At 45.1% G+C, this 9,877-nt stretch overlaps 1 protein-coding gene across 2 annotated transcripts in view; it reads left to right on the top strand.

The window, feature by feature from the left end:
- LOC139757818 (uncharacterized) overlaps positions 1-7,994 on the top strand; it is a 40,989-nt gene extending 32,995 nt beyond the window's left edge. The window contains exons 3-6 of one of the 2 annotated variants that reach the window (XM_071678690.1): positions 3,146-3,478; positions 3,651-3,911; positions 4,024-5,178; positions 5,570-7,994. In XM_071678690.1, the coding sequence (XP_071534791.1) occupies positions 3,146-3,478; positions 3,651-3,911; positions 4,024-5,178; positions 5,570-5,602 (1,782 nt within the window). In that variant the 3' untranslated portion in view covers positions 5,603-7,994. Of the gene's footprint in view, positions 1-3,145; positions 3,479-3,650; positions 3,912-4,023; positions 5,179-5,569 lie in introns of those variants that run through there. The other variant, XM_071678691.1, reaches the window with a different exon arrangement.
- Positions 7,995-9,877: the final 1,883 nt, after the last annotated feature.

The following is a 9,877-nucleotide window of genomic DNA, read 5'->3' on the forward strand; positions in this document are numbered from 1 at the left end:
AACTAACCAACCAACCAACCAACCAACCAACCAACCAACCAGCCAACCAACCAACCAACCAACTAACCAACCAACCAACCAACCAGCCAACCAACCAGCCAACCAACCAACCAACCAACCAACTAACCACCCACCCAACCAACCAACCAACCAGCCAACCAACCAACAACCCAATCATGAACCTTCTCTTGAACGTTCTCCACCTCCACTTAGATTACCAGGCCAGCCAGTCTGTCATACTCACCTTCTCATACTGACTTAAAGCTACCGGTATCCACACCTCTCTACAGACCCCCTTTTTCTCTACACAGGAGTCCTCTCAGCGTCTTTTTTACGGTCTCGTACCACTCTATCCACACGCATACACATACGATTACTTCCCCAGATTCATTAGTTTTCCCCTCCCTCTATGGACCCCCAGCTCCCATACCCGTTCTCCAGTGCCCCCTCACCTCTCACACCTTGTCAGAAACATCTCGCTCCCGTCTCTGGCGAACAGATCTAGGGAGGGGGAGTCAAGTGCGACTGACAAAGACAGAGTACAAATGTCAGGTACGAGAGCCAGGGCATCCATCACTTACTCCATTGCTTTCATTCCACGTTACTGGGCCATTTATGTTTATACACACACACACACACACACACACACACACACACACACACACACACACAAACACACTCCAAGGAAATCCATCATTTCCCTGCAGCTGTGTGTGGAGTGTAGCCCCGAAGCTAGACCTTGTGTTGTTTAATAGTAATAATAGATGTTATTATTATTATTATCATCATTATTCATATTATCATTATTATTATCATTATTATCATTATTATTCATATTATCATTATTATTACTATTATTATTGTTATTTTTATTATCATTATTATTATCATTATTATCATTATTATTATTATTATTATTATTATTATTATTATTATTATTATTATTATCATTACTATTATTATCATAATTGTTATCGTTATCATTATCATTATTATTATCATACGACCACAGGATCCCTTTTATGGAGTTCCTGCATCTTCAAGGCTACCCACCACGCAGTAGCAGGGTAATGCTGGATTCTTTTCGAGGAAGTTGTTCTTTTCCACGAGTACACTCTTTTCCTTCCACTGGTGAAGACAGAAACATACAATTCTGTCATTCGTCGTCTCAATTCTTCTCAACTACAGAGATTCCTTATCCTCTGAACCATGTCACTTTCCCTCGATGCACAACCCTGTCCCACTTCGCATCTCCGCTGCCACGTCCTTCATCTTCACCATCTCCGTCTTGTTGTTCTCGCATATCATTCTCTTTCTCCTCACTCACACCTCCCTATCTCCAGGATACACAGGGCAGTCGTCCCCACTAGTTTCCAGAGGACCACTTCTCTACTGTGTGGTGGAAACACGTTTCATTCTTCATCTCCGCAGACAACACAGACGGAGCAATAGACGTAATAGCTTTCGATCACAGATCCGACACCGCTGAACTCATTTTTCCTCCCTGTGTTTTGGCTGCCAGCCACCGAAATCAGAGACGTTCGATACGCAAGATACAGACGGGTATTCCAGTGGCATTACCGTAATCATCGCCTGGTACCGGGCGAGCAGTGACCTTTGCGCCTCTTTAAGGGTCTTGTCATTACGACCTCACATAACCTCTCCTTGGGTTCACACCCACAGCTGATTGGTACAGACTCGTACCGTCGTTGTCGTGTTAGTATGTAAGACCTTGAGGGAGGAGACGACATTGCGGAGGGTCTCTTGTTATCTTTTTTTTTTCCTCACTTCTCTGAAGCTGTTTATCATCAGACGGAGAATGTCCAAATGACTCTCTATTGAGTGTAGATCAAGCGTTGTTTTAAATAGGATCCCATGAAAGGTTGCTATTGATGTATAAGCTCGTTCTTTTTAAACGACATTTCGGAAGATATTTGAAAGATTTAATGGTTATATTTTTTTTTCCTCTGAAGAACTGGTGTAAGGGCTATTATCTAGACTGAGTAATACGACCCGAACAGACCCAAACCTCAGAAGAGGAGACCCATAGACTGGTTCCCTCCTGTTTAGTACAGTACAATCGTAGCTACACAAACTCAGTTGACATTTTTAGATTTGCAGGCGTGAGTGTAGTGTGGGTCACGTCAGGAGAACCCCAGTTCCTCTCGCCAGTTTAGGTCACGTCTGGTGACAAGACTCGCCAGTTCAAGTCACGTTAGGTGACGTGGCTCGCTAAGCCGTTAGTGAGTTAAATCAGAGAGCGGGTTGTGAAGCAGACAAAAGACCTTGCCAGGCAGTGTGACCTGGCGAGATGAGCGTCATCCCACCCCGCTAGGGTCATTGGCTGGGGCGGCGCTGAGGGATGTTGCTCGGGGGCGATCTTATCGTGTCTGTGTTGTCAGGACGTCAAGCAAAGAAGCCTCAGGCATTGTGATCAGACGGGCTCGATCATTGAAAAAGTTTATCACACGAGTTGAATAAATAATTATTCAATGTGTGGTTGTTGGGGTGGATGTGTAGGCATGTGGTTCAGGCAGTCAGCTGATGTTTTAATTGCGAACACAGGAGGAAATAATCATGAATAACTGGATATCATTTTTCCACTCTAGATTGCGTTATGATGTCTCCTCGCTGACTCACAGTGGTTAAGATTAGGAAACGAAAGACTACACACACACACACACACACACACACACAGGTCTTCCTGACTTGATAGGATCTGCCATGAACGTTTGAAGGTGATATTCTGAGGGTGAGGGTGGCCTCACTGGGCGGTGGCTCCGTATGACGGTTGCGACACCAACTGGGCCACAATAGACATCCTGTGGCCATGTCGGAGCTCAACAGCGGCGTTGGACGGAGACATACACACACACACACACACATGGATACACCCATCGACCTCTCCCAGCTGGTTTCGGCCTCCTTACACAGACGTTCCTTCAATAGAAAGGTTGAAAGGACGCAAAACACACCTTTTGTTTGACGAGACAAATGCTCCGGCCTTGACTCCAGTACATGTCTGTGTGTCATGCGAGCCGGACGAGTCCCTTAGTCTGACAGTGTCGTTTGTTCTTGTCCCACTGATATCATGCCAAGGTTCGGAGAGTCGTTCAGTCTCACATCTTCGTCGTTCTTGTTGCAGACGCCGGTGAAGGTGTACTTGAGGTTCATGAGGCCGGACATCGAATACAAGACGGTGAACCTCTCCTCAGCCACCACCTGTCGCCAGCTGGTGGAGATGCTACTGGCGAAGTTCCGTCTGCGGCACCGCGACCCCAACCTCTTTTTCCTCAGGATGGAAGTGGTTGTGAGAGGGCCAGGTGGGGGCGCCCCCGCCCGCCGCCTGCTGGTGCTTGATGACCACGCCCGTCCCGCTGAGCTGCAGCAGTGCCGCCCACGGGGGGAAGCGCGCTTCAGTGTGGGCGTGAGACGAGGTGGCCTTTTGAGGGTTCATGACTCTATTTTGATGCCTGGGGTGAGTGACTCTACTGACGCTTCTTGCTCACCACAACCAAAAAAGAAATCTTATAATTATGCATAGTTTACTTACTTATACTGATACATAATTTACTTAATTAAGCATAATTTTGTAAGTAGTTGTTAACATGTATCATCACCCGTTCACTAGTCTCTCTTTACTCCAACAGTCGCAGTACAAGTCGCTGCTGGTGTCGTACCGCACCACGGCAGAGGAGTTAGTGCAGCTCCTTCTGAACTGCTACAGCAACAAGGACAACCCCAAGCACTACGCGGTGCATGAGATCAACAAGAACCCCTACAGGGATCGTCCGCTACGGCCGGACGAGTGTCCGCTGCTGGTGCAGAGCGAATGGCCCAGGGCGGCCAGGCCCAATATGGCCTTCGTCCTCCGCCGCAATGTAAACTACGCCCTCAGCCTCAAGTCCAGAGTAAGTAATCCCCGATTAGATTAATCATTTCCATGACTACTTGTCTTGTGTTCGTCTTTCATTGAAGCTGCATGTTCCACAGTTCTTTGACGATGGTCCACTCTTCTCTCAGATATCGTGGAGACACAGCCTGGACCAGTCGAGCACCGATACTGACTCTGAGCATGAAGACCCCAGCGCCACCCTTAGCGTTGATCCAGTCTCTTGCGTTCCCGTCACGCGCGCCTCCTCCAGCGACAGCATCTTCAACCGTAGCTTGTCGGATTCCTTCGCTTTTTCCGCATCAGTCACGACCATTCCCTCTCCACCGTCGTTTTCCTCGTCAATATCCAGAGTCTCTTGTGATTCAGGCTTCTCTTCCCCATCTTCTTCCTCGCGTTCCTCCAACGCGTCTTCAGTTTCTCCCTCACCACCATCATCCCCATCACCTGCATCCTCCTCCTCCTCCTCCTCAACCTACAGATCCTTTCAGATGGATCTAGAGACAGAAATGCCCTCATCTCCCATCACTTTGTCCTTACCCAAAGACGCCTCACACACACGACACGCCAGCCCAAGATCGCCGGTACCTTCCAATGGTGTGTTTACTTCAGGAAAATCAACCACTGATGGCTCATCTTCTAAGTTAACAATAGACATTCAGTCAACTGCGACGGAAGCCTCTGCCACAGGGTCCTCTGTGACACCAACGTCTGCGCCAGCGTCCTCCTGCTGTTCTCCATCATGTACCTTCACATCATCCCTCACCTCCAACACCTCACCATCGTCGTCTTCCTCAACATCAACGTCGTCATCGTCTTTATCATCATCTACCACCTTAAAGTCTTCTCCATCTTCTTTATGTGACTTAACCTCCATCCTCTCTGATTCATTATTGACTACATGTTCCTCGCCACCTTCCCCTTCCTCCTCCCCCAGATCTCTCCATTCCTTCCCCCAGTCTACCCCTGCCACCCCACCCTCCACTCCTAGGTCCCAGCATCCACCTACTCTCTCCACCTCACCTGTCCCTCTCCAGCGGACCATCATCACCATCCCAGCCAGCGGACCTTCTGTCGTCACCTCCAATACGATGCAGACAACGGCCCCCCTCCTCCTCCTCCTCCTCCACCTCATCCACCTTCTCCTCAACTTCAGCAAGCATCAAAGAGCTGACGGAGGCGCTGGAGTCCCTCAGAACTCTGACCATCCGCTGTCCCAGCTACGAAAACTGCTTTTACATATGAGTCTCGCCGTTGGACTCCGCCAGTCGTGGTCAGCAAACTTGGTAAGTTTGGACAAGTCGTATTCTGTGATTCCCTTAGAGGTTGGAGCAGTGGTCTCATTTCAGACGGACATATTCACGTTAGGATAACTTGATTATTTCATAATGTAAATCTAAAGCAACGAACCATATACAGTATCTGATTCTGCTCATATGCTACTGATGTACGTGAAAGTCTTTAGTTAAAGTCTTTCATGAATATGTTATTGTCTCAAGGGGACTAATAATGCCTGATCATGTGGATATCCTGATGAGTGAAAGGCGATCGAGATCCCTCCCTGCTACAAGAATAAGCGATCTGAATTCTTGTTGTGATACGGGAATCTTTAATGTTAATATTCCATAACAAAGGAGAGCATCAGAACCATCTGCTTAGAGTTTCTTTCTCTTCCAGGCCTCAGAAACGACTGATTCTCCAGCCCGGTGAAGATGAGAACAGAGAGGCGAAGGAGGCAGAGGAACTAGAATTTACTGACGCCCTGTGTATGTGTGGTTTGAGTGGGAAGCCAATGAATGCAGGGACACCGCAGGTGAACAACACAAGCACAATGAACCACAGGACAAATCTCTCTTCCCTTAGTTGAGAGAAATGCATTAATCTATGAATGTATTTTGAATACTTGAAGGACTACAGATAAAGATTTTATTCATAAGAGGAAAGAACTGACTTGAACATATCTCTCCTAATACAATTGGAGATTTATCATACATCAAAGTCTTTTCCAAAATGAATATAGAAAACATTTAAAGCCTCATGTCAGACCAGGCTATGATGGGTGTTTATTTTGCGCATGCGTTGAGAACGACGGCTCACGCAGCCATCCATAAAACATTTACGAGAAACCACTTGGTGAAGTCGTTAAGCTTTCAGATAAGCTGACATTTAAAAGCCAAAGACTTTTAAAAAAGACTTTCCTGATATTCATCATGGAATGTGAAGAATGATATTAATGAGTTTATTGACTATGGGTTACGAGGCTAGTAAAAATATACCCCGAATAACTTTTGTTAAAAAGAAATTATAACAACTTAGGAATTACCTCTTTGTGGCGTGAGGGGAAGTGGTGTAGAAGCGTTGTGGTGCATAACGGTAACAGAAAAATTCATTGTTAATTTCCTCGTTCAATTCTTGTGTGTAAGTATATTGCTTCATCTTCGATAGAGAGAGAGAAAAAAAAGAGGAAGAATCAAATTCGTCGTCACAAATTTATCTATTGTTACCCGGATGTTCTTTCCAGCCGAGTTAAAAGTGTGTCTTTAAGTGGACCTTAAGTGCCTCTTGTCCGTCATCCTTGGACACCTGCTGCGGTCCTCGACCCCCATCCGCTTAGTCTACGCTAGGGAGGAGGAGCCTCCCCACAGCACAGGGCCGGGGGTAAGAGGCTGGGGAGAAGGAAGGAAGTATAAAATGCTCAGCCTTCTGTGGTTCAAGTTAACTTCCCGTCTGGCACCAAATGGCTCTCAACACAGCAACGACGGTAAATGCTTCCTTCGTTCATCACAACAGGTGGTGCTTGCTGTAGCCGTCGCTCCTGAGGAATACGGAAGTGTGTGTGTGGGTGTGTGGGTGTGTGTGTGTGTGTGTGGTTGCTGAAGTCTATTGCCAACCACGTCCGGATGTGATGGCTGTATATGTCCACTGACGCACGTACAGCCTCATGTGAGGGTGTGGTACTTGGTGTTGTAGAGGTGCATCGGGAGTGCGGCCACTTGATGTCTGGCCTGCAGCGGACACACGTATCTGAGGTGGCTAGTTTTTAACTCTGGGTTTCCTTTATCTTCAGTGATCCTCTACCAAATACCATATCCCTTCCTGATGCCTCCCATCTGTGGATCCAATCCTCCTCATTATCACTTGGACCGTAGGATCAAAGGATGAGAGGGGATGGGAGGACGTGTTTGTGGAGGGAAGGAAAAGAGGCTGATGATGGAGTGGAGAAAGTTGGTGGAGAAAGGGATAACAGGTTGGTGAAGGATGAGAAGAGTGGCTAGTCACTCTCATCAACCAAAAACCTACCAGTCTTTAAGTGGTACAGTCTCGGATAGGGATCAAGGAACCCGACCTTATGGCTGGAGACACTGGATTTAAAGAGACGTATTACAACCTTTCATTTGTGTTGATACGTTCCCTTATCTCCCTGTAACGCGTGAGATACAGCTGTTGTCTCTGCTTACTGTGGACGACCTGGGCTCTCGATGAACGTGTTGGCTTGATCAGTGATCCTGGAGGCATATCCTCATCCGTTGATGGTGGATGGGTGGATGGGATAGTCCCATCTGATGATGGACGGAAGGATGGGATTAGTCACAATCTACCATCTGTTGATGGTGGGAAGGATAGTCCCCAGCCACCATTGCTCCTGAGGAGCGAGATTCATATTCTTATGTTAGTCAGAATCTAAGTCACATAAGTTATAAGTACAAAAGTGTCACATGTAATGTACTTGTGTAAATACCAATGTTCTTTCCCTGAGTAATATCACAACTTTACTTGTAAACTTTCACTTAAAAACTGTTTTCTGAGTCTATAAAGTATTTCCCTGCAAATTATTTGTTATATAAAATACTATCAATAAAGAGATTTTAAAAAAATTAGTCTTAAGCTTCTCTTGAGTTTACAAGTGTACTTGGTTTTTCTATCACTGTTCCAGCAGTGAAGACAGTGAATCAGTGATGTCCATGACTGATGATATCATCTTACGTTAATGCCTCTTCTTAATCTCTCTCTCTCTCTCTCTCTCTCTCTCTCTCTCTCTCTCTCTCTCTCTCTCTCTCTCTCTCTCTCTCTCTCTCTCTCTCTCTCTCTCTCTCTCTCTCTCTCTCTCTCTCTCTCTCTCTCTCTCTCTCTCTCTCATATATCCCCCCCCCCCCCACCGCCGTAACGTCCGGCAGGGGCGACTGCATGGTACATGATTCTATTTTGCCAAAGAGCTTTGTGTACAGTATTATTATGGACTGTGTGTGTGTGTGTGTGTGTGTGTGTGTGTGTGTGTGTGTGTGTGTGTGTGTGTGTGTGTGTGTGTGTATTACCGTGTGTGTAAATAAAGAGTAAATCTTGTCTTATGTTTTCGCTCATTCCAGATTCCTGCTTTATGTATTCCTGTTGACTTTCGATGATATTTCAATCGCTTTCCTGCGAAAAAAAAAAAGTATTATCATTGTTTTACATTGTCATTACATTTGTCATTGCTGGTGTCTGTCTTCTCTTTCTTACATACCATCACTTGTAAGGGTAAATCGTATGATGCATTTTATTGATTACCTCCAGATGGTGACGTTCTCCCGTAAGGGCAAATCGTATTATGTATTCTATTCATCCTCTCCTCAGATCATTGACTTCCTGTTTATCATTTCCCACGAGCTGATTGCCTACAACGGTAAACTCAAACACTAATTGACCCCCCTTGAGTTAGATACACTTTCTAAGTCACCTGAGAATACAAGACCCCTTCACCTGTCTACCAAGAGAACACAAACCACATACCCAATGGTAAATCCAATCACTAATTCATCCCCTTGAGTTAGATACACTTTCTAAGTCACCTGAGAATACAAGACCCCTTCACCTGTCTACCAAGAGAACACAAACCACATACCCAATGGTAAATCCAATCACTAATTCATCCCCTTGAGTTAGATACACTTTCTAAGTCACCTGAGAATACAAGACCCCTCCACCTGTCTACCAAGAGACCACAAACCACATACCCCACCTGCTTTTGAAGGGCAAGGTCATTTACTTACCTACCAAACAGGTGAATCACCACCGCTGACGTGTCTATTATGGCAGATTCAACAGCTTTTTAATGAGATGCTGAGACAGTGCAACTGTACCCGGATCTGATGAATCAATCACGAGATGGAAGCTGACAGCAAAACGACTTTCAAAAAAGTACGACAAACTTCCTATCAGCAATGGAAAAAAAAAAGTCCTCTCCAATCATGCTACTAGAAGCAGAGCATATATCCAAAGATATGCAATATAGTATGAAATATAAGAGGGACAAAAAAAGATTTATGCTATCTTTTGACACTCGAATTTGTCATCGAAGGAGCAGGTTTTAAATCGTGGTTAAAAACTTGTACCTGGGTACTAACGAAGCTTCGTATGATTAAGTCATTGTATGAGTTGCATGCTTGAGAAATATTAATCAGAGTCCAGATTGGGTTGATGATAAAAATTCCTTTCACCTTTTGACTTTATATTCGTCTACATTTTCTTTATGTGTAACAAGCCATTAGAGTTGAGGAAAAAAAAAATGTTATACAGTATGAATTCTATAATTTTTGATACATTTTTAAGATGTATGTGAATTGTTTTCATAACGGAATGGTGACCTGTGGCAAGCCAAACCAATCTGAGAGAAAGATGATGATTTATGAAGACTGAAAAAAAATCTCTTCCATATTGCAAATAGTTCCATTTCTGGCCTTGAGAATCATACTCTTAAATCTGAATGCACTTACCACTCACTCCCATGTTCTTACGTTTGTGCAGATCTCATGTGTCACCTGTATATAGGCTGTAAGCATGTTCGATGTATGAAGTATAGATGACATAAGAATTTCAAAAAACAGTTAGATAAAAAGGAAGAGAATCACTCAGACAGAATGGAATGAAGAGGTACACAACAGGGGCTTCCATGGTCAAACACTCGTATTGACAACAAGTTGTGGTGTGATGACATCAGAACCTCATGCC

The sequence above is a fragment of the Panulirus ornatus genome, chromosome 28 (genome assembly GCF_036320965.1).
Source record: "Panulirus ornatus isolate Po-2019 chromosome 28, ASM3632096v1, whole genome shotgun sequence".
Lineage (NCBI taxonomy): Eukaryota > Metazoa > Arthropoda > Malacostraca > Decapoda > Palinuridae > Panulirus > Panulirus ornatus.